General features: G+C 39.7%; 1 protein-coding gene across 7 annotated transcripts; it reads right to left on the bottom strand.

Moving 5' to 3' along the window:
• Positions 1–146: 146 nt before the first annotated feature.
• Positions 147–25079, bottom strand: neurl4 (neuralized E3 ubiquitin protein ligase 4). Of its 7 annotated transcripts, none has more exons than XM_017702361.2 (29): positions 24886–25079; positions 19737–20259; positions 19277–19342; positions 18750–19171; positions 18445–18556; positions 17807–17895; positions 17147–17219; positions 15922–16195; positions 15584–15765; positions 15209–15294; positions 13613–13775; positions 13088–13298; positions 12158–12234; positions 11544–11622; positions 11097–11266; positions 10833–10961; positions 9960–10105; positions 9452–9670; positions 9142–9240; positions 8893–9036; positions 8584–8748; positions 6259–6417; positions 5913–6092; positions 5425–5518; positions 5007–5114; positions 4677–4821; positions 4393–4505; positions 2642–2801; positions 147–2301 (listed from the first exon to the last, which is right to left on the bottom strand). In XM_017702361.2, the coding sequence occupies exons 1-29, from the start codon at positions 25048–25050 to the stop codon at positions 2097–2099; spliced, it is 4758 nt and encodes a 1585-aa protein (XP_017557850.1). In that variant the 5' UTR covers positions 25051–25079; the 3' UTR covers positions 147–2096. The 7 variants fall into 7 exon arrangements, with proteins under 7 accessions (XP_017557850.1, XP_017557819.1, XP_017557790.1 ...); XM_017702330.2 differs by having other exon boundaries at positions 2642–2804; positions 10830–10961; XM_017702301.2 differs by having other exon boundaries at positions 2642–2804; positions 10830–10961; positions 11091–11266.
• Positions 25080–26205: the final 1126 nt, after the last annotated feature.

Below are 26205 nucleotides of genomic sequence, written 5' to 3' on the forward strand. Positions count from 1 at the left end.
AATCAAGAAATATCTTTGTTAAACCAAATTTGCTATGATCAGAGACAAATGATCATTTACCGTAAGAGCAACACAATCTATGCGATCAAGAAAGAGGGGAAAAAAAACAAACTGTTGACAACATGAGACCAGACAAGGATTTCATATTATTGTGCATAACTGTCTCTTTTTTGTATTTTTATTTTTTTTTACAAATCAGGAAGATAATATTAGTGTTATGTAACAGCCTGTACAACATAAAGAAATAAAAATAAAACAAACATGAACAAATAATACAAAACCATGACTGAAAAAAAGCAGCAAAGGGCCAACATGAACCCTGTGTATTCACATTTTGATTTACATAGCAAGCATTCATTCAGATTCAGACACGGCCATTGGCAACATAGTGGGATTGCTCATGTAAAACATACACTCAAGTAGTTCATCTTGGCAACTAAACACAAAAACCTCAGTTTCCAGATATGCCTTTAGAAAGAGTAAGCTCTCGAATTTCAATTCTAAAAACAAAACATAAGCTAGGCTCTGTCTTTAAGAGAGGGCTTCAAACTGTGCAATCCTTGTCAAGAAAATGATGTTTGTAATTCTGGATGACAGTAAACATCTATTTAAAAATAAATCATTCATACACTCGGTGTAAACAAACAAATTTGAACTTCATTTCCCACAATACTTTACATGAAACCTCTTAGGCATATTAATAGGACTGTAACAGTCCTTCTTGTTGGCAGAGAGAATACAGACGACTGCCCATAACTTTCTGCCAAATCCTCCACAGTACAACTGAGCAGATTACCAATAGCCTTGTTTAATGTGAAGAGCACATTCAACAATTTTGGAACAAGAGGGCATTCTTTCTAATGTGGGACAAGAAATCCTACAATAATGCAAGCTGCGTCCAATTCACCAAATTTCTTACTCATGTATGGCTCCTTTGCACCTTGTGGAGTTCCAAAAGAATTAGCTTTTGGCAGAAGAGGTATTAGTTTGAATAACTGTATTTACTAATTAGACCTAGTATTTTATTCCAGTTCAGATGATTATAGTGCAATGTGATCTGCAAGTCCAATCAGACATTTTAAGCAGGAAGATTTAAAGTTAGATCAATGCATATGAAAGATATCCCCATATTGCTACTGTGTAACAGACATAGGAGGACAGTTGGACCCTCACGGGACTAGAATGAAAAACAAAACAGCTCCAGTCCACACAAGCTGCTGCCTGTGTATTCACACAAATTAGAAAGAAGTGATGTGTCCATGCTTGCTGTTAAACAGGACTTCAGTAATAAAAATGTAATACTGTCTGGATGTGACCCTTAAAACATTCTATTTACATGTGTATATTTATTGTGTAAATACGCAGTTTGTCACCTTGCATAAAGTGGAATCGACAAAGCAAGAAAAAACAAATGAAATCACAGACTGTTGTAGTCAATATTAAGTCTCTTCCTGATCCTAGTTTCTTCAAGTCTTTTTTCCATTTTTGGGTCACTGTTTAGATTATTTTCTTCTTGTTTATTTTTTTTGTTTGTTTGTTTTTTCAGGTGTCTGTTTGCAGGTTGATTTGTCCCTTGCAAAAGTCTTTAAAAAATTTCACAGGATCCAGGGCTGTGCTATGAAGAGGTGATTTGTGTTTGCTCAGTCTGACTTTAATTCAGGTATGAGTGAGGGCTCTTACGTAGCAAAAGGAGTGACTGACAGAGAGAAGGAGAGAATAGAGCATCCTGGATACACCAAACTGTATGTTCTAGGTTACTGCACTGTCTAATAGGACGTTGACAGGAAGTACCCATAACATACTATCTAGAAACCAGGCCAGTGAAGAGGCAAACATGAAATTAAGAAGAAAATTTTTTTTTTTTAAATTCACCCACTGGTGTCCAAAACATAAAGTGCAGGACGTGTCTCCAAATCCATGAACCTCAAGTAAAACACGACAAATACAAACTTTTAAGGGAGAGGAAAGCCCAAAAAAAACAGAAGTATGACACTTCATCCTCTGGTATGAAAGCTCTGAAGAGGGTTGGGAGGTGATATGCAGAGTTCATACAGGGGATGCTCTCTCTCTTTCTGTCTGTCTCTGCCATTCTCTCCTCACTCCACACGGATGAGCAGGCCATAGAGAAGGGTGCCTCCTTTTTCCTTGGTAATCCACTCAATCTCTGTGTTGCTGAACCTGGGATCCAGCGGCTCGCTGATGCCCAGTGACTGCGGGCCCACCTTGTAGGAGCCTGGACGCACACACACCTGGAAGCCCACCTGGGCATGGTGACAGCGCAGGGAGCGTGGGTCTCGGAATCTGGGAAAAAGAGAAAATATCGGAGCTGTTGGAACAAAACCTCCAAAAAGATAAGAATTGCTCTTAACTCTTAATTCAAGTTATTGTAATCATTGATTGTAAATGATTTTGGACAGTTCTATTGTCCATTTTTCATGACAAAATGTAATAATAGAAATAATAGAAACAAGTAGGAATTGTAGGCTCAAACCTGTCTATAGAGAATGTAAATTAAATGCAAATATAAATCACTGTATTACGCACTATGTAATTATATATTTACATATAAATAATTATCAAGTTAAAATAAAAATCAAGTTATGAGAAGTTATAACTGATCAGAGGCCTCGTGAGGACTTACTGCACTTTAGGGGCAAAGACCTCCAGGCCAGAGTAACGCATGGTGGGAGAAAGGCGCACACAAGGGATCTCTCGCTCCGGGGCACTGTTCTCCTCTGGCTCGCCATAGCTGCCATGACTCTCCGCCTTCACAGGGGACGCCGAGAACACAGAGGACGACTCTGCTGAAAGAAACCACGTACATCAAAACAGGATTAATTTCTCTCATGTTCACCTAGACATGCACTTTTTTTTTTAAGGAAACATATGTAATATATTTACTGTAATAAATCATAAGATGACAATGATATGTCTCTTCAGAGATTAAGGAAACATGGCAAGTTGAAATACTGGCTTTTCCCACAATCATCCTACAGTCAGTGTGTTTTCCATTGAAAGTTCTGTTCCAGAGCAGAAAGTCTGTTTGTTTGGTCTGTGATCCAGCCAACGGCCCATTGCCCACTACCATTTTGACTTACATGGTTGCGAGATATGAAACAAACTGGCAGGCAAACACAGAGTGCTGCAGCCATTGAAGCAAGCTAACTAACTGGATCCTGACCTAAAAGTCTCTGCATCCCATCTCCAAGACCAGAGACACAGTGCAACGTGAGTAAACACTGGCGATGCATTTGAAAGATGGAGAAAGTCCACAAAGACTTTGAGAAAGATGTCGAGTTCAGTGATTTTCTCCTGAACAAGTAAGAATATGCTGAGGTTAGCAAATCTTAATTAATTTATCATGTGTTCTAGTAGGGATGGTCATTTTAAGTAATATCAATGGCAAATTTAAACAAAAAGGTGGCAAATAATAAGCTTCAAAGCTGCAAGTACAGCCCTGTTTCCAAAAACATTGGGACGGTGTGCAAAACAAATAAATACGGAATGCAGTGATGTGTAAATTATTTAAACCCTATATTTAATCGCAAATAGTACAAATGCAACATCTTGGATACATTTTGAAAAATACATTTTGAATTTGATGCCAGCAACATGTTTCAAAAAAAGTTGAGAGAGGGGTTACCACTCTATTGCATCACCTCTTCTTTTAACAACATTATGTTTTGTGCAGCGTTCCAACTTTTTTGGAAGTGTCATATTTTCAAAGCAGTGGGCTTTGTTTTTGGGATAACTGGCTTAGTTTTGGCAAACGTACACAGCCAGCCATGTATCTAGCTCTCTGTCAAGAGTTATGTAAAATTTTTATTTTTATGTAAATAAAATACACAAGCTGGTTTATAATTGGCAAACAATAAAAAATTGCAAAACATATACATGAGCTTATCAACTTGCAGCAAAGTTTAATGTTGTCAAAGTTAACGTTGCACTTGTTCAAGTAGGTTTACTGTCCTCAACCTGGAACCCATGTGAGATTGATTCTGCAGAGGATGGGCACAGAGAGACAATGCTCTGAAATTACCCATTTTAACCACTTCTGTCAGTATTACATATCGCTCCTTTAAGGGGTTAGTCACTTCTGATTTTGTGGTGAACAGTAAAAATTGTTTTTACTATTTGATATCTGATACTATCTGATACTATTCCCATTTCAGAGTTAGACAGGTTCCATTTTTAAGAGATTATATTATACAAGAGAATGTCAAATTATAACAAGCAATTCATATGGAAATAGTAATTATTCAAATAGCTAATGCATATGGAAAAAAACACTAGTTTTCAGAGATCAAGATTTTTCTTTTTGGCACATCATTACCACAAGTATAACTGGAAAGCTAGCACTGGAAAGCTAGCAGAGTAGCAATGAGAACTGACCTGGCAGGAGCTGGCTGTGATCCAGCGTGCGACGAAGAGACCCCACACTTGTGCCATGATACGCAATGTGCCACTTCTTAAAAGTATTTGATACCTCACAGTGTGGCTTGATCCTGTTACAATATTAAAAATAACACACTGTCATATTTACACACTTCTACATAATAAAAAGTCTAGCATCGATATGATACCCTCTCTGTCAGGCTATATATTTAGCCTACGTCAGTCTGTACATATGCAGCATAAACCCTGAAACATAAAAACTGACAGCTGAACTGACTGACCTCAGAGCAAAACGGCACCACCCGAATGGCAGTGCATAGTCTCTGGGTGGCTCGCCTCGCTTGTAGTACGCTTCATCACCACGTAGCTTGTGGCAGGACTCACAGTAGCACAGGTTATACTTGGCATCCTCATTGAAGTAACCATCTGAACCAAAGAAAAGAAAAGTTAACATGACAAAGATTTCCAGAGGGAAAATAGGTAGTGTAAGACAGACTGAGCAGGATAGCTAAGAGGTGCAAGAAAAAATAAATGAAATATTATGATGTCAGAATACAATTATTTAACATTTTCTACAAATTCATCATGGGGCCAGTATAAGCAAGCCTAACCGGGCAGTGTGAGTAGGTCTTTGAATCTTGAGCAGAGCGCCTGGTACTCGCATGTCTTATTGGGGTTCACTGCAGGAGGAGGTGTCCAACACACACTTTCTTTTATTCCTTTATTTAATAAAAAAAAAGACAGTTTGTTCAGATGCAGGCCAAATATTCTTTCTAAAAGTAATACTTTACAGTAAACACTAAACAATGTTTGCTTTCCATATCCTTAACAAATTCTGATGAAAACTGACTTGAAATGCATTGCTCAGTATAAATGCCACTTGCTATTTTCCTTTAATTATCTAGTGAAGCAGATCTAATGTCTCATACATTCTATGTTCAAATGCTCTCCATGACGAAGGAAGTCATATAGAAAAAACTATAACATTCAAAACCAGATGTCCAGTCAAATGTCAGACACAGGGCTTACCATCTACCATATCAGCCTTCTCCATGTCACCTTGGCAACGTACATCACCACTCTCTGCACCAACTGCCGGCACATGGTTCGTTACTATGGTAACCTGAGAGGACAGCAGCAGAGTTAGTCATTATCTCCGGCAAAGTTATAGGCAAAGTGTGAGATGATAGGCAAAGGCCACTCAGGTTCCATATCTGACCTGGTTAAATGGGTTTTAGGATTATAGTCACATGACCATAGATTGCTAGACTGTGGGGATCTACTATGGGTAACAGCCTTGGGAGAAAGCAGGCCAATAGGATATATTGTCAAAACACTGATATGGTGTTTCCGTGTGGCCAGATGAGAAATTCATAATAGTTTCCTTTTATTTACACCTGAATTCTATATAACATTCTTGGGCACTGTTGATATCAGCTGCTGCCTGATTTCACAGTAACATGACAGGTAACTTTGTGCAAACTTCATTTGTTAACTGTGTTGGGTGCTATGCAGACCTGTTCACACTGCCCATAAAGGTCAATGAGGGGGTAGCAGGGAGTGGGGATGTCCTGGGCTGCAACTCCCTGATCCATCCCATTCACATGCAGGTGGAGACAGCCATTAGCGTCCACCAGAAGCCCTAGCACTGTCCCTTCAGGACACGTGTCCAAGTTTGGCCCATAGTTCTCACAGATCTGAGGAGGATATAGGAAGACATGAAATTATAACAACCTAAAACTAGAAAAAGCAGAGAGACCAACACACATGCTGGAAGAAATATTTTTGTATTTTTAAGAAAAAGCAAGTGAGCCACAGAATGTAAAGAGAGAAAGAAAGGAGAGATAGAGAGAATTGGGTTACCTTTAGTGAGTTGTGGAAGACAGAGTCTCGCTGCAGCAGCCAGACAGAGCGTTTAAGGCAGCAGGCCGTGGAGGGGAAGTTGAGGCGATCAGGAGAGTGACCGATCACACCGAGCGACAAAGATGATGTCCAAGATGAGTTCAGTCTGTCTATCTGAAACTGATCAGAGAGACGCAAAGGAATCAGTCTTTCAAATACACAAAGATCTGTAAATACACTGGAGTTTAAATAATTAAATCACAGTTAATCACATTACTGTGTACAGCTAATCGTGACTGATTACACCTATTAGTTATAGCTATATAAGTGGGCATAATTAAATAACACTGGACTTTGTTCATTACTATCTTTGTAAGCTTTTTATTCAATTTGTTCTTGAGAAAGATCCTACGAAAAAGTAAAAAAATATTCATGATGTTCTTGAATTCCAAAATAAGAAAACATTGGTTAATGTCAGAACCTTCATTAGAACTGCGTAAGTGGGTTTTAAGAAATTTCTTCTTAAGAATGACTGGTGAAGGAAGCTCATTATTTCCATTATTTCAAGTCTAAACCTGATTTTCATAGGGGGAATGCAGTTTCCAATCTTTATCACCAACTTCTAGTGCACTGATGTCCAAACCTGATCCTGGAGAGCTACCTTCATGCAGAGCCTAGTTTCAACCAGTTTGCCACACCTGTTCCATCAGGCCCGTTCCCTAAATGGCTGGATCAGATGTGTATATTCAGAGTTAAGAAAGGAATGGGGCAGCTTATTGGATACATGAAGGAACCTCTCCAGTACCAGGGTTGGAGACCACAGGTCCAAATAGAGCCAAAAGTGGCTGGATGATTCAACTTCTCTCTCTAAAACAGCCATGTTATGTTGTTGATTTATCCCTAGGTCTCCTGCAAGTAGTGTCCAGAATAGTCTGCTGAAGGCCTCCTTTGGTGCCAACGTTACTAATATTACAGGTACGGCTGGCATCAGCGCAGTGTTTTGCTTACTTAAAGGCGAAAGTATACTGATCAGACAAACAAACAAACATTTGGTTGGTGTGGCATACATCTGTTTCTTTAATATCCATTTTACTTGCCATTTCTATTTCTGAAAACTACATTAGAATATTTGTGTTTGTTCATGTGTGCCCTGTCAGTTGGCCTTGGCAATATTCCAAATAATTAGCACAATATTTTAAGTTAAAAATATGGAATTGTTGTTTTTTATTCAAGTATTTTTTTATTTGTTTTTTTTTTTTTTTTAATTATCGAAGGGCATGTCAAAAAAGCAGTGGTAATCGCTAATAGTTTTATTGTAAACTGGTTGCATTTCATTTAGTCAGTAGCCATGCATGAACACTGCAGGCTTCTGTTCTTCATTTTGTTGAAGTAATGCAAAATAAACAAACTCTAAATACAGAAAAACAAAAGTAAAACATTATTACCAGCATTGTTTCTGATCAAAACCACCTAACTACATTGATTTACCTATGACCTATGAAGTCATTAGTATTAACTCTACTGCTGTGTAATGGATTTTCAGGCCGTATAATAATCCAATGTTTTAACAAAAAGTAAATAAAACATATGCGAACATACTACATAACATTGTTTCCTATTTTTGATCTTATTTATTCCGGGATCAGAGGAACTTTCTCTGCTTCTAAAAGTTCCAGGTGTAGAGCTCACTGCTCTAGGGTAATACCCATTGCTCAAGTTACAAAACATGGTGGCATACATTTTTGGTTCCATGTGCTCAAGTTAAACTTACCATGAAGTAAAATAAGTAGAAGGAGAAGAGTAGTGGGATACATAAAGCCACCATTACAGTGTGTAGCAGAGAGAACAGGCAGTTTCTTAAACCTTTCTCTTAAACAGAAAAAAATGATTATTGGGGCAAACTTTTCGTAAAGTAATGCAGTCCAGTTTTACAATAGTTTAACAAGCTGTTTAAAAGTAAATTAGTTCTCTCTAGTTCTCTATCAAATTCTCAACACAGAGATAATCACTTTTTAAGCATCGTCATCAGGTCACTTGTCAGGCATCTGCAATATCTAATTACATGGTCTTTGCCCAGGCCTACTTATCGATGTCCTCAATGTCTTTCAATGGAAAAAAAAAAGAACTTTGGTTTTATTAAAAGAAGCATCAGTGGATTTTTTGCCATTTAAAAGTGGTATTTGAAAGAAAGGCTACAGCTGTGGAGTCATTGCAACAGTGTGTGAGCAGTTGGAATTACAGATGGTTTGGGGGTCAAACTAGGAAAATGTGTTAACAGCGTTGAAGAAAAAATCTGATGTGTGTACAGATCTGACTCTGATGTCCATCAGTCATACAGACACAAACCTGGAAAAGTTGTTGACGGGGTAGAGGTTGTGCTGTGACCAATAGGCCCTGGTTGTAGCTAGACACTCGGGCTGCAGTCAGGTTCTGATTGGACAGCTGGATGTTCTTCCCATGATTTTCCAGAAAGGCCATTGCCATGGGCACCAGGGTAGGCTCATTTTCACACTGCCCACAGCGACAAAGGCAAAGAACAACAGAAAATAAGAACTAAGCATGGACAAAATACAATATTCACAACACCCCAGTTAAAGTTAAAGCTTTCCCAACTCAACTTAAGCCAGACTCTACAGGTTAAACCCCATCACTGACCGGTGTGGAGTCATCCTCTCCCTCACTGCAGCTGTCAGATGAGAGCGAGGGAGCCTTCACACTCTCCGTGTCCTCTACTAGCGTGGAGCTGACAATTGACACGGCCGTCACCTTTCCATACAGATCCAGCACCGCATACACATTCTGAGACATTCAGAAATAGGTTTGATTACATGACATGCTCTTCCACTTTGTAGTTGTATTATGTTTTTCAGTTTTTAATTAAAACCGTGCACTGCATGTGTTTACCTTAGCCACAGCGGTAGCTGCTGGTCCCATATCCTCTCCGTCAATAAAGATATGCATTGTGTCATCACTGCATCTCTTCACACCAACACGGTTCCCTACCTGTAGTAACAGAGAGGAAAGAGTCAAAAAGATATTAATCCTTTTGTATGCTTACTACTACACTACTGGTCATTAATTGAAATTTCAAATCATCTCATTATTTTTCAGTTTACTTCTTTTCATTCAACATTTTTTTCTGTATTACAGTCACATAGTGTAATTCAGTTTTGCTATTTACTGATTTTCTTTTTCTGTCTCTCCTTTTGCTCACCGTCAGGCGGTCCAGTGAGCAACCATAGTTCTGTCTCTGCAGTACGCCGTTGCGTCTGACCTCTGAACCAGCGAGCAGCCAGGTCACCTTTGACCGAAGCTGAGTGAGAGAAGGTGAGAGGCCGCTAAGGGGGCAGGAAGGCAGGTCAGGGGGCTGCAGGGTTGTCAAGCCAATGCGAAGCGAACCAGACCATTGCTCATCCACCTCATTTATCTTTACCTGAACCAGGAGAGAACACACAGCTGCTTTATTCCTTGCAACAAACCTCACTCTAATTTACAAGGTCCGTCCTCTACAAGTATTTTCTAATAATCCTGACATGGGAAACTCTGTCTAACTGTGCTGTACATCATGCACTACATTTCCAACGCACCATTTATTACTCAAAACTAATGTTTAAATTTTTTTACACTTAGAAATGTTTTACTGCTCTTGCTCGTTAAACTTCACTAAAAGCTATGTTCATTGTAGATTCCTTCCATAATTTTCTCCTCTGCCCAGGTCTCACCTCAAACAGTTCATCTGTCTTAAGTTCCTTAGCACTGAAGACAATTCCATGAGCATAACCTCCCACCCTGACTGCCTGGCAACCATCTCCTAGTAACACCACGTTTTTCCCATGTTTGTTGTGCAATCGATGAGCCACTCCTGCCACTAGAGGGCGACATGCAGAAGATGCACATTAAAAAAAGATGAACAGGGATGAATACATATCAGCTAAACATGGTAATACATTTGTAACACAGAAAAGTAATACAGTCAGTTCATGTTTACTACTGACCTTGTTCTGCTATTCAAATGAATGATTATCAAAGTAATACAGTCTATTAAATCTAACTTTTGTCTGTATTGGGTACAGGTAAATAAGGGTAAATAAATAGGACTGATATCCCACATTTGTCTTGCATTTTGTATTTGCTACTGTGGTTCATTTTTACACAATTATTTTTTAACTTTATCCCTTAGTATTAAACAGGATATTTTGTCACCGCACTGGTGTGATTGGCTGTCCTGTATTGTGCGACATTCAAAAAGCATTCCAACCTCAATCTCTCCTTATAACTTCAGCAAGAATGAGCGGTGTTAAACTGCTGTCAGCTGACTTGGTGGATATATAAATTATTTGGTTTTACAAGACATCACAAAAATAGTGAATTCAAAATGGGTAGTTATTGCAGCTTAGTTTACACATGTGGATGGTATAGACTGGAAACTGTATAGAAGAGAATGAATAAAACAGGAACATCTGATTTTCCAGGATATAGGCCGTTCAAGAAGTGTCCTTTACATGTTCAGCGCTGAGTTCTTTCAACTTTTAATCTAAAATAATTAAGATAATAATTAAGATTAATTTTAACCATTTACAAAAGACACACACTACCTGGAGAGTGTATAGGAAAACTCTTCTCTGTGATATTACTTGTGCACAAGCTATTATCCAGAGGGCCAGATGAGCTAGTGATGGACACCTGCACGCACTGCCCATATAGATCAATCACTGCATACACCTCTGAGAAGCAATAGAATCAGAGACAGAGGGAAAGGGAGAAGGAGTTTATCGGGTTCACGGGTTTTTCATATGAGCTTTAACAGCAGTGGAACCACAACATGTAGAGCTTTATAAACTGATTCCATTCACCTTTACCTGGTGGCAGGCCAGTACAGGCCACTCCCTGGTCCACTCCATTTATGTAGTAGTGCAGATCCCCTGAGGCTGTCCGCATCATTCCAATCCTGGAGCCTGTGCTCAGAGAGTCAAGATCACAGCCGTAGTTATTCCGCATGGTGTTCCCATCCTGCATGATTGCTGTGCCACTGCATATGATATGGAAGAAGGGGTGGAAAGATGGAAGGATAGGGCCATGTAAGAGGATAATGAGCAAGATAAAACAGATGTATAAGAGTGTGAGAAAAGCTGATAGAGAGATGCAAAGGTTGTACTTCAAAATTTCCATTAGCAATCACAGCACCTGGTTAGACAGATATTACCGTATATGTATCATGCACTCACAGCTTCACAGCTTGTCCTAATACAGCCATGATGCTGTTTTTGGAACTGGCCAGATTATTACAGAGTAAATTGAAAACCTACCTCAGCATCCAGGTGTCATAGTCAATGTCAGTCATAGTGTTGGGGAATTCCAGCTCCTCTGGCCTAATGGCAGTCACTCCTACAACACATTGTCAAAACAAACCATTCAACTGAAACATTCACCAGTTTATTCTGCCACTAAGCAGAACATGTAACACTATACAAAGTATTGACTCTGTTGTCACTGAAAACGACTCTAAGAAAACTGTCATGTATGCTCATGTTAAGCTTTAAACATTAAACACCAAAACTGGCAAAAGTCTGCTAGAGATTCATTTGTGCCCTCTCTTATTTTTCCCTCATAGTGGCCGGAAACTGTGGCCATAATTATTTAGCTATTATTATGTTTCAGAACTTGCACAATTTTAACTTCTACAGAATCAATTCTACTGATCAAGTGGACCAAAAAAAAAACAAAAAAACAAAAAAAAACCCTTAACATTTAAGTACTAGAAACGCTCGGTACTGAAATGTAATAGGTACTGGTATGTAATTTTGGGTAATTCAATTCAAAAACTGCATTTCCCTTTCATGCTATTTTCATGAGCAGTTTAAGTCAAAAAAGAAACGATGCTGGACAGATGTGCTCCTGCTGTATTATAAGTTCAACTCACCTGCCTCTATTGAGCCTGACCAGCGATCCACCATCTTCTGAATCACAATCTCAAACAACTCTCCATCACGAAGGCACCTGTGAGAATGAATGAATGAATGAATGAATGAATAATAAAACACACACACACACACCACACACACCACACATGTTCTTCTTCTTTCGGCTGCTCCTTGGTCAGATTCTAAGGCAGGGATTAAGCCTAGTCCTGAACTACACAATATTCTGGCCAGAGATTCTACACTGAAAGAAAATACAGTGTAGGACTAGACTTAAAACAACATTATGTAACAAAGTTACCTTAAAATAACAGATTCAAAATCATTTTGAAGGTACTGACTTTTAATAGGGAGAAAGGCGGAGGCACAACAAGTAGGGGGAATACAACCTCTTGTAAGAACTGTGTAATGCTTTACAGTACCACATCACACACCAACAACTATGGCTCTTCAGCTATACTCGTTATGGCAGAGGCTGGGAATAGACTGAAGATAATGAGGTCAGAGGAAGTGAGGAAAAGTAAAAGAGAGAGAGTGACCGAGGCAGGGACTGGACAAGAGTAAATCTTGGACTGGCATTTACATTTATATTTAATAGATATAAAGATGGGAGATGGTTTCACGGCTAATGGTAATACAACAAAGATCTGACAACAAAGCGTACGTCCCGGCCAATGTTACTTATGAAAGACTGATGCAGGCTGTAACCTTATCCATGGTATCCCTGTCTCATGGAGTTTTGTAGTTTTTCCAGATGCCAAAAGCCACCTAAGCTCCATCCCATTTCAGGCTAGCATGCAAAGATTGGGAAACTGAACCATTGTCCATCATTGAATAGACCACAAAGCCTAAGAGCTTTGCAAAACAAAATACCAGCAACAAAACAATAAAATAAAAAAAAAAATAAATAAAATCTCTTTACGAAAACACACCTGTTGGAGATGACGATGGCATCATTAAACTCGCTGCGACAGTTCTGCCGGAGTGCTGTGCGGCCACCATTTGTGATGACTGCATTAGTGCCATGCAGCTGATGGAAGCGCAGGTCACTGGCTGCACTGGCCCCTGTAATGGAACACGGGCTGCCAGGAGACATGGCTGTTGGTCCCTCTGAATTATCATCCGGGAGAGGAGGGAGATCAGCTGAGGTTGGGCGAGGGTGGGTGAGAGAGGGTGAGAGGGTGAGAGGGTGAGAGGGTGAGAGAGAGAGAGAGAGAGAGAGAGAGAGAGAGAGAGAGAGAGAGAGAGAGAGAGAGAGAGAGAGAGAGAGAGATATTGGTTGTGTTCAACTGTATTGTTCTATACTGCTGTTCTCTAACCCTCGGTTCCTCATGTCTACTGACGTGCTCGCTAGTCTGCTTTTTTTTTTTTTTTTTTTTAATTTTTTAATACAATTTCCTCCATACACTCATCCATCAATTCCCCTCCATTCCACATACTCCCTCTCTCTCGCTCACCCATGTCATCCATGATGGTTGCTTGGGCTGCCTGTCCGTATAGGTCAACTACAGCATACACACTGGGTGGTACGTTCCAGGCTGCTGGTCCCTGAGGCACTCCATTCACAAAGAAATGCAGGCTACCATCGTCCTTACGCACCACGCCCACAGTGTCTCCAGCCTACAGACACAGACAGCACATGGGTAAAGAGGTAAATACACACTGCTGAGATTTACTTCAATTTACTTCATTTTCTATATTTACAATACTGCTGCATAATTTTATCTAATGTGATTACACAGTCACTTTATCTTATCTTCAGCATTCCCCATGGGTGATGAATGATAATTATGGAAATATATTTTATTAGGGATGTAACAATGCATTGTAAAATCATGATATCACAATGCAAAACTTTGACACTGTGCATTGTGGAGGTGTGACAACGCATTGTGGAGATTAGACATTATATTAATTATACCATTTGATGTAACTGCACTGGTTAAACACTAAATTTTTCAAGTAATACACTTAACTCCAGCACTTCTCCTGTCTCCCATCTCTAGTGTCATTACAAAGTTGTGTAACAACATGAACATAGTCATAAGTTTTCTTCATTAAAAAAAAATTGTTCAAAATCTTGTAAGAATCCTGAATCGCGGAATGAGTATCATGAACCAAATTTAATCAAGGGCCGAGTGTATCGTTACACCACTTTACTTAATGCTATAATTTATCAATTATCATTACATCATACCTCATAAAAGATTTACATAACTTACTGCAGCAAGTTTTCTGTTTACTTTTATTTATACTTGCCTCAACCCAACAGATAAAAACACATCTGAGTAACATTAAATCTATAACTGACATTGAATAGTCTACTAAGTGTACTTTTTAAAACATTTTTTTTTCTTTCACTCTCTCCATGCCATATTTGAGTATTGAAATAAAAAGCCTTTGGATGTTGGGGTGGAGAGGGGGTCTGTCAAGGTGTACTTTGTGTTGGATAGAGGGAGGTAACTGGGTGGGTGGAGTATAATAATGGGAAAGGGGATCATGATCATAAATGTAAACAATGGGAATATCCAATTGTGGCTTTACTTTGTAATTTGTACTGTTATACATTTCCAAAATAATCATTAAATTAAAAAACACATCCAAGTGATATTCTGACTGCTGCAACATAAAAATATAATTGTAAAATCTAATAACTAATAAATAACTGATAAATAACACATTTAAACAAATTCTGACCAGGCAATTATGTAATAATTGTGACAGGCCTATCAGTGGGGTCATACTCTGTCAAAGTACAATGTGCTCTTTCAGACTGAAAGTTTTCAGTTGGCCTGAACTACGCTGACAAAAAAAAACCTGACAAGGTTTTATCTTGTGACAATCAAAATTGGAGCTACAACTTGTCACAGCCACACCCCATTCAAATCGTTTTTTTTTGTTGTTGTTGGGCCTGAGCTAACTAGCCAGCATTTTGAAACTCCCTTTAAGAAATGAATAATTGTCACTCTACATTTGCAAGCAAGCTGAAAGTCCTGTAAGTTAAAAACCTGCCAGTAAGTAAATACTTGTAAATACCAGAGAACAATACTTACTTTTAGTCGGTCCAAGTTGTGTCCATATTCATCCAGTATAGTTGTTCCATTGTGCATCACTCCATTGCCAGTCATCATCCACGTCCCTAAAGAAGAGGGTGTGAGCACAAGCAAATATAAACAGTCATTCAAGTTCACAGCTTGACGAATTTGAATTACTCAAATGCCTGGTTCCCAGAACAAAGATTAAGACCGTTCTAGGAATAATTTACACTATTTACAGTGAGAGACTCATTTCAGTCCAGGATTAGAGCGGTAATCAATATCTGGCATATCGGCCTTTAAAATGGGCAAAGAGACTTAAAATAGGTCCACATAAATTATGCCTTCATTTGTGACTGTGAACTTTAATGAGGGCTGACTAACACACTGTACCTGAGCGCAGGTTGGTCATGGTGGAAGGTAGCTGCAGGTAGGCAGGGTTATGTGTTGTCACTCCAATCTCAATGGATCCCGCCCATTTATCCACCATTTTGTCAATGCGCACCTGGAACACTTCATTGGAATGCAGTGGGCGGTTGCTTAGCACCACTCCATGATTAAAGTCATCTGTGGCACTGTGCAAGAAAACAACAAAAACAACTTTTTTTTTCCATGAATCAAACTGTCAGTTGTAATAAGTTTTAATGAATCCTGTTTATGGTTAATGCTCAGTTATGTTAATTACAAACAATATATAAAATAAGTCAACCTAAAAAAAAAAAATCTCTTACTGAGGTCGCAGTGCAGTCCTGCCATCACCAATGATGGCTGCCTTCTGGCCACAATTTGGATGGAAAAGCAGACGATCCGGGGCTTCTGGGTCAGGGGTCAATGAGAGGGCAGGCCGAGGTCGCCCAACGTCAGGTGACAGCGCTCTCATAATGGCATTGTTGCGACGTAAACGGTCACTATGGTTGTGATTGTGGACGATAGTGACTTTAACCGCCATTCCGTAAAGATCCACCACTCCATATACCACACCTGGGGTCTGGTTAGCAGCCACACCTGAAAATACCACACAAAGTCAGAGATTGAAGAGAATGAAATGATGCAAATATTCTACACACTCACATGTTATTACTTCTTATATCAAACACTACTGTGAGATACACAGTAACTTTTCAGAATCTCAGCATAACAAAACTATAATAATTTCTATGGCGTATCAGCACACATGTTCACATATGACGTAGTAAATGACTAATTTAATTAGGCACGTCTCCATTTGTTGCTTTGCTCTTCAATCTGATCAGAATCCTTTAATATAATATCAATTATAAAATCCAATATTTGTGTTTTCATAGATAATGTTGCTGCACAATTTACATATGAGTATGCTACGCTGTCAATCAATACTACTGCAAAATAACATCATTTTAGCATCTGCATGATATTGTGATCATACTTCATCAATTTGTCATCATTTAGTCGTAAGTTACATTCATATTGTGATCGTTAAATCACAAATTTATGTGCACAGTATTTTACAATCTTTACAGACAGCTTCAGTTTTAGACTTGAATATAACCAACTTATAGGGTCATGAATATGTTGACTATGCTGTAACATGGCACCACAGACTACTCCTTTCTTTTAACTTTGAACATGCCAACATAGTTTTTGAAACAGAAATGGCTCACATTTTACACGCCCTCATTGAGATGAAAGGTGGCTAGTTTAAACACAGAGGAAACACTGGGGCTGCAGATGTTACACGGCTTAAACTTCCTTTTTATAACATTTCAACACCACAGATATTTGAGCATTTAAAGGACTTAAACCAGATCAAGCTTATTATAGCCAATACCTGATACACTAAATTTTTTACATTTTTAAATGTAACACCTTTAATAGTGAAAAATAAGACATTTTTAGACAGACATTTTATGACCTTACATTTTCAATACCTATACCTTATACAGATAATGATAATTGACTAAATACCATTTTGCTCACCTTGGTCTATGCCATTGATGTAGAAGTGTAACGCTCCACTGGCTTTCCTCATTAGCCCTATATGATCCCCCTCCTGAGAATGAACACATAATCCCCAGGTTAGAACAGCAACAAAACATGTGCTAGGGAAGAACTTTGTTGTCTATTTCCACCAGGCAGTGCAGTACAGTACAGTTACAAATCCATGATTACATGGAACATATGAGTGGGTGAACACAAACCACTGACTGGTCACATGCAACTGTCAAAGAACTGTATGCAGCATCAGGTGACTACCATGTGAAATTGTGACCAAAATAATAAACAAATAAATAAATACATAAATCACATACATACATAAACAAATAAATAAATACACTTACTGGACAAAATCACTTTCTGTAAATCTCACAAACAACAAATAAAATGTAATTTAGTGTTTCACTGTTCCAGTGTTGGTACTGTTTTTTTTGTTTACTGTTAACCCTGATCTGAGAAATCAAGTTACCACACATTCTAAAGAGCATACTATTGGAGTTATGCAATGGGGAAAAAAAACACACAGGTACACGATCAGGGTACAGATAGCTCTGGGTTCACATTTATAACCGTACCATGCTGTATTGTACTGCTCGGTGGAAAAACAGCATTAGTAACATACAGCCACAGCAGACATTATACCTGAAGCTCATCCAGGCTGAATTCACAGTACTCCCTACGTGTCCCCTTCCCATTGGTCAAAATCCCACAGCCACTCATCATGATCGTACCTAATAGCAAACACAGATTAAGGACATGGACAAGAATAATAGCTTTTCAAGACAAATACTTCCATTGAGCCTGGTGGCGTGTTCAGAGTTTATGATCTTGTTTTCTATTGAGTCAGTTTTTATAGCTGGTTTGGTAACTTGAGTATGAAGAACAAGAAACTTAACTGGCTATAGGAATTACAATTTAACAGATGTTTAACTATTTAAGAGGCACAGAATTCATGACACAGAATTGATTGATTAATAGACAGTTATCTTGTACTTTTACAATTTTAGCTTCTTCCCAAAGGATCTGCTTGAAGACTTCCTAATATACAAGACATGGTGTAATAGATTTAAAAACTTTTATCCCTAGTGCTATCTTGGTAAATAAGTTAAAATGTGAGTCATTTTTCTTGTTGTTAGTATGTATACTCTGTCTTTAATCTAGGTGATTCTAAATATTTTTTATGTATGACAGACATGGCTGCAAGGTAATTTTCTCCTTGTAAGGAAAGAGAATTTTACATTTTTCTACCATATATCACAGAAGAAGCCACTAAAACATACCAGAGCGCAAGTTGGTCATTGTGGCTGGGTAGTCCAGATTGTTAGGGTTGTGGGTTGTCACTCCAATCTCAATGGATCCTGACCATTTATCCACCAGTTTGTCAATACGAATCTATCACAAAGCATGAAGAGATTAACCCACTTGGCTCAATATTCACTGTAGTGTTTAAATAGCAATTTATGGGATAACACTGTAGCATTTTCAAAATGCTCTCTTACATCAATTGATGATTGCAGACTCACATACGCTCACCACTTTAATCACCCCTCCCCATTAAAAAAAAACAAAAAAAAAACCCACGTACCTCAAACATCTCATTATGCCTGAGTGGGCGGTTGGTCATGACCACTCCGTTATTGAACTCGTCCAGTGGCCTCCTCCTCTCAGCTGTCTTGTTGTTGTTGCTCAGTTTAATTAGAGTGCCACATTTCTCGTGGAAGAGCAGTGCGTCATTGGTGGTCATGCCGCCAGTGCCCGCTGTGCCCCCTGCACTTCCTGATGGACTGTTATTAGTGCTACCCCCACCTTCAGCACTGCCTCCATTGCCATTTTCATTTCCTCCTCCTCCTCTGGCTCCATTGTTACTTCCTGCACCTGCTCTGGAGGGGTCTGAACCTCCTCCACCTGCTCCACCCAGCCCCAGATCTTCTCCACCCTCATCTTCTGAGCGGTACAGTGAGACAATGGCATTGTTGAACACATCAAATAACTGGTGCTCTGTAAGGACTTGACAGGGGAACAAAAAGAGGAATAACAAAGATTGTTTCACCCATAAGAAAATAAGAGATAAGACTGAATCTAAACTGAAACTGATTTAAGTATAAATCTTACCAGTATCCGGCTCAAAGTTGTTGGGGAACTTGTCCGGTCGGCTGTGTCCCCTTGTGACTTCAGGCACTACGGACAAAAAGTGAAAACACATTTCATGAATGCCAAAAAGGTGGTGATTCAACTACATCAATTTGAGAACGTTGAATAAAACATGATTTAAATATTTTCGCCAAAACAAAATTGTTACGCTATTATTAAGCATAAAAATAAAATTACAAAAAATGTATTGTTTGATGTATTGTTTTCACTGTTTATATTCAATTACTGTGTAAAAAATTCATCAAATTTCAACATTTATTTATTAGGTGCATTTTTAAATAATTCAAAATCAGTCAATAATAAACAAATTAAAACAGTGTAATTTTTTATGATGCACTAGTTCATTTACAAAATAAAAAATTGTAACAGTTTAGTTCAGTTTATCTTGCTTTGAATAAAGGATTTATTATTTGTTCACTACCTTCCTCTGCTGACCCGTTCATCACTGTGGCTAAAGCAGGAACAGCAGGCAGCACCAGAGCCCCTGTCCGGTCCTCATGGTCCCGGCACGCCTCCGTTGTCAGAGCAGCTGGAGATGGCAATACCACCTCCTCCTCCCGTTCCTCTTCGTCTTCCTCTTGATCTTCTGTGTCTGGCGGGGGCTCACAGCTGACCACAGTGACCTGAGTACACTTCCCGTAGAGGTCCACCACTGCCCACAGGCGTGAAGGGAGGCCACTGGCGGCCGCGCCACAGTCCTGCCCGTTCACCCACAAGTGCAGCTCCCCCCTGCCGTTGCGTTGGATCCCTACACGATCACCCTCCCCCAGCTGGTCCAGGTCACGTCCGTACTCCTCTAGCACTGAGCGGCCGTCCTTTAGTACAGAACAGCCCGAGACAATCCAGGACCCGCCTTTCAGCCCCGTGGCGCTGCTGGGGAAATCGAGTGCAGCCGGGTCCAGCGCAGTCACTCCAATCTCTATGGAGCCACTCCACGAGTTCACCTGCACAAAGTAGTTAGAAGAGCTTTGAATCATACAGAACACAGAGTCATACAGAACACAGAGTCATACATTTTCAGGAAACTAAGTTAAAGCAGTTTCTTAAGAAGTTCACACTTTCATGTTACAATGAATTAGCCTTAAGGCTTCTGCATTCCAAAAGTTTCTTGAAAAAATTACCATGAAAATAAGATTCACACACACACACACACACACACACACACACACACACACACACCTTTTTCACAACAGAACTGTACACAACACATGCATCACAGTTTTTAAATGTCACCCCCTTGTTTGTGATGCACAATTACTTGATTAAATGGACAAAATGTCTTTGGCGGCTAAAAAATACCCCGTAAAATTGTGTTTTGTGTGCTAGATATCAGTTAAATGTGTGCCTGAAATAATTTACTGAGGTTTGAATAAGTCGTGGTCTGTGTGTAAAAAGTTACAAAAATAAAATAAAATAAAATAAGCATTTCCATTTAACCATATTACTAGTATCGTGACCAACATATAACATTCATTTGTGTATGTTCTGCAAACCTCAAAGACAAATACAGTGAATGACAATGTATCAAGACACACAGAAACATAAGTTGACAAACAAAATTCACCTCATACAAAAATGAGAGACCACATCAGTGCCCCTTATCAGTGAACAATACTTCAACAGAAACATTTCTGATCTCTCCAACTCTCTCTTGTATTGCTTAAAGCAGTTTCTATGTTTATTCATTTCTCCTTTTTCCACTGCTTTGACCTCAATGCTGTATGTAAGTCAGTGTTACAGACTAAACAGCTGAGTGAATCTGGGTTAAGGAAGGCTGAATAGAAGGCCAAATGGAGTGTGAGAGCGAATTCCCTTAGCTGATTACATAACTGAATGCAACCTGTAGTCTTCAGCAGTCGATTTCTCATTTAAAATCAAACAGATGAAGCTTTGTACATAAAAACAAGCCAGGTACAACACTCCAAACATAATACAGCTGTATAAGACTGGACAATGAGGCAGTCACAACCTCGCTCCTCATCACATGTGATAATACCATTATGTTTCACTACAAAAAGGCCCTTCTGAAAAAGTGGAAGGGTGTTCTGGCAGTGAAAGATTGGGCCAGACTCAATCCTCACACCGCTGCTCTGCACATCATTACAGAAAGCTGGAACGACATGCAACACAGTGCTCAAAAATTCATCAGGACTCCTCTGTGTGCGTCGTTGTCGTTATAATAAGAGTAGTACAAACACACAATGACATGCTTCAGCGTAATTTTTCCCTTAATACTTGTGCTTACAGTACCTTCTACCTCTTACGTGGGATACATAACAGTGTAATAATTTCAGTATCTGACTGGAAAATAAATAAATAAATAAAACAAACAAAAGAAGGAAAACAGTATAGCAGCATAACCAATGCTCTTAAGTGTCTTCAAGTGGTGTCCCACTTGCTGTCTTTGAAAAACACTGGCAGTGATCAAAACTAAGCATGTAGATGTGAGATAGTGGGGACGGGGCAAGGGGCTTACGCAATACTCACACCTATTTTAAATTTTATTTTACTTGACAGTTTCTGAAAAACTGTGAGTTAGTGTTTATTTTCAAGAAAACTGAAAATCAAATAGAATATCGGCCCCTGAATCGAATATCAATGCGAAGTATCAACCTGAAATTGTATTTTTACACAGCTAGTCATATGACGTATGTCGTATACTCAGTCACTGCCTTATTGCCTGGCTAAGTCTGTAAGGTGCTGTGAATTTCAGCAATGCTTATATGCTTGAAAAAGGCTTTAGGAAACCGTTCTCAATGCTATTAATGGCTCTGTTTGTAAAAATATCATATCACATTACTTAAAGACATTTTCATGATACACAAAAAGATTTTGACACACAGACATTATGCACTAGTAATGCCACATTTAAAAACAGCCATCAAAAACTGAACATTTCACATGCTAAATCCAATTTAACAAGACCAGTTGCATTCTCTTTTTAATGAAACATGCACTCGATCTGTGTTTTTAAATAATTACAATATCTGTCATATGCTCAAAAAAGCCCACTGCGCATCACAACCATGAATGTATCACAATAATGATAAAATATCATCATTCTGCCCTTCTGCTCCCAGACAATTCAACACAGCAGCGTTTTGCAAGAACACACAAATGGAAGTGGAGCGGTGAGAGAGAAGTTGCAGGGACACTTTAGAGGCAGGGCCTGAAATACGATGTATTAAGAGACCACATGCCTGACAAACAGAAAATCTTAAGGGGGGGGGGGGTCCCTGCAGGTCCTTTTGATTTGATATTCTTTCATTTTTCAAAAGCTTTTTTAGAAGTAGTTATCAATATCAATGAAATGTACATGAATAGTTTTAAAGCTCAGGGTCATCAGTGCACATGATTCACATGACAATCTCAGATACCCAGAATTACTGACAGTCTTGTCCATTATTCCATGGGCCTCAAAACACAGACATTTTTTTTCCTTTTCTACTAACCATGTGCATTCACTGGTGTGAATAAGCAGTTAAAACAACAAAAGCACTCTCAGACGCATAAGTGCTGTACTGAACGCAAGCCGATGTCTGCTTGAAAAAGACAGCTTGTACCGGACAGCATTTGCTGTGATGTTTACAGACAGAAAAGACAAGTGCCTTATGTTTTCTGTCAGACTCTAACGCAGACTTAATCAAATAAAATTAAATAAAATCAATAGATATTCAACCTGCCTTGTAGAGAGTAAGAGGATGTTTACACCTTGCATCAATAGGTTTTTGAATCATAACTGGATATACTTTGGTTCCATTTACACTTATCACTAAAATACAGGGTGAGCAGATGAGATCCAATTTCGTGTTTCTGTATAAAAAACAAACAAATCAACAGTTACATAATTTCCATTTTATGTCCGTCTCACAGCACATCCTGGGAGTGTTCACATCTGGCATTTCCTGCAGTCAAGTGAAATCTGAGTGTGACCTGATCACCAGAATCGTGTGTTGATGCAAGGTGTAAGCAGCCTCTATGGGATAGAATGCATCTCCCGCGGCTTATGTATAATTATGCAGTGCAAACATGACATTTCCACATATTCACACAAACAAAAGCAAGTTTTGGGTCATGCTATCTTTAGTACTACTCAAATTATTGGGAAGCTTCTTAATGATTCAGGTAATCACTAACTCAGAAAACACCTTGTAACAGTTCATTTGGAGAGCCACTTTACAATGCTCTGCTATGCTGGATTAATGTTCAGCTGTTTGTTAATCATCATGCTGACCTAATAAATTTACAACTTTAGTCCTCATACTAATCCTTAATCTCACATTTGACAGGAATATAATCCTAACACAAACCCAAACCACCAACCTTTAATTTCCAACTACAACCAACTAAGCTAACCTATATCACTCACTGTGACCCTGAAGCATAGTTACTTGCCATCTAAACTCGACTAAACTTAAAGTACTGTTAAACCATAAAATCTGTCTCAAAGTGCCATAACCTTGCATTATGACAGCCCTTCAGATCCAGCCACGCAGCCCTGAAGTAAAAAAAAAACGTTTTCACACAAACGTATTGTAATTAATATAACAAGCCTGTGTTTACACTAACGCTGCAGAGTTTATTAACTTTAAACTAGTTAAAAAACACCTTGTTTACCAAATCTGACGTCAAACTGGCAACGAACAGAGCAACTGTACAAGCTAAAAGAGCAACCGTACTAGTTAGCTAGCTAGTTAGCTAACGCTTCAAGTTTTCATAACATTACTAACGCTAGCAGCTTATAATGAGTTCAACAAACAAAGATGGCCAAAATAATTAAACCACATGTCATCTGCCAGACTGTGTGTCAAGTGTGAAAATAGACAAGACCTAACTACGTGCCTGTGCATATATGAGAAGTCGCTGCTCCAGCTAACCTAGAAAACCAACTTGTCTGTCAGTGGGACAGCACCGCTAGCTTGGCTACACTGTTAGCAATCCAGCTAAGTCAGTCTCCGAAACATCTAGAAACTGATGTTAGACAGCGTTCCCCACAAACGACAGCCAGCACGAACGGACGGACAAGTGCGTGCTGTGTCTGCAGCAGCTTAATGTGCTTGACTCGCTAATTCTGCCTTTGGACGTTGATCACCTAGTCGGCTGAACTAAACCGTTCACTGCAGCAACAGCATCGTTCAGCCGAAGCTAAAGGCTAACACAGAAGATTAGTAACTTAGCTAGCCTAACGGCTATTCAGCCGCAGCGAAATGAAGTTTCACCGCACCGGACAGACTGACAGCAGAAAAATAAACTGATGTATAGTGTAATACAGTCTTGACCCCTGCTGCTCACTCCGTGTCGTGTGAGAGGGTGTCCGTATTTCAGCGCTCACCGCACGGCCGCCCAGCTACGAGGCTGAAGTCAGCTTCCTATTCGCCAGCTTCTTGTTCAAATTGTCCAGTTCCACCCCAAATGGTGCAGCAGTTACATTCTGACGCCTCCGGTACCAGTAAGTGACCCCTGCACCGTTTAAGGAGGAAAGGGAAAATTCGAAGAAGACTCAGGCGAATAGGAAGCCGACTTCAGCCCCGTCGCCCCGCTCTCCTGTTATTTCCTCCCCCCTAATTTACCTTCTTGTCAATCCGAACTGTGAAGACGTCCCGGTCACGCAGCGGCTCCCGGCTGAGCACCAGGCCGTGGTTAAACTCCTGCACGGGCTGGTTTCGCTGCGCGGTCCTGTTAGAGTTTGACAGACCGATGAGCTTCCCGCTGCGCGGATGCAGCTCCGCCGCCATGATCGCGCTGGGGCGGCCCGGAGGGAAGAGGCGTGTTTACGACAGTAAAGAACGAACAGCGGCAGGGAGGGTGAGCTGGTTGTCAAAGAGGCCGCGAGGAGTTGGCAACCAACCCAACCTGAAACAAAACCTCTACATTTTCTGTAAACATTCGTGTGAGGCAAGTTAAAAGTGCTATATAAGTACCCATAGTGGTACAGAGACTGCGTGTAGGCTGTGTGAACACGACCTGTGTTTGTGAGCTGCACTACTAGAAGGTCATTGGAGTGTGCTTTTCCTCAAAACTGGCAAACAAACAAAAAGCACACCATTCATCTATAGTATCCTCCCATCAGAGAACCAGGCACCAAAACAGTTTTAGAAACTCTGTTATACGCTATATGGCCAGAAGTATGTTTACACCTGACCATCACACCTATATGACCTTGTAGGACATCCCATTCCAAAACCTTGGACATTATGGATCAGGCCCCCTGCGCCAACCCCACTCCAGGATTTTGGAGTGTATTTGAGGAAATATGTGGTCAATCAATCAAAAGAGCATTTGTGAGGTCAGACACTGATCTTGTACAAGAAAGCCTGGCTCACAACCAACGCTACACTTAATTTCAAATATATTCAGTGGGGTTGAGACCACAGTTCTGTGTAGGCCACTGGAGTTGCTCCACACCAAACACGTCACACAATAACTTTATGTACCTTGCTTTGTGCGCAGGGGTACAGTCATACTGTAACAGGAAAGGGCCTTCACCAAACTGTTACCACAAAGTTGGAAACATATAATTGTCTAAAATGCCTTTGTATTCTGCAGCATTAACATCACCCCTCACTGAAACCATGGTGACAAGGCCAAACCCTTAAAAACAGCTCCAGCACATTATCCCTCCTCCACTAAACTTTACTGTTGGAACTATGCATTCAGGTAGGTTGCATTCTGGTACTCACTAAATCAAGATTCGTCCATTAGACAGCCAAATAGAGAAGCCTGATTCATTCACATGTTTCCACTGCTCCAGATTCCAGTGGCAGCATGCTTTAAACCACTACAGACTTGGCATTGTGCAGAGTGATCTTAGTGCTGCTGAAAAATCCAGGACAGAACAGCAAGCATTCCTTTTTGGTCTAAGCTAGTCTGTGTTGGTTTATACTAGTCTG

Source organism: Pygocentrus nattereri, chromosome 13 (genome assembly GCF_015220715.1).
Source record: "Pygocentrus nattereri isolate fPygNat1 chromosome 13, fPygNat1.pri, whole genome shotgun sequence".
NCBI classification, from domain to species: Eukaryota; Metazoa; Chordata; class Actinopteri; order Characiformes; family Serrasalmidae; genus Pygocentrus; species Pygocentrus nattereri.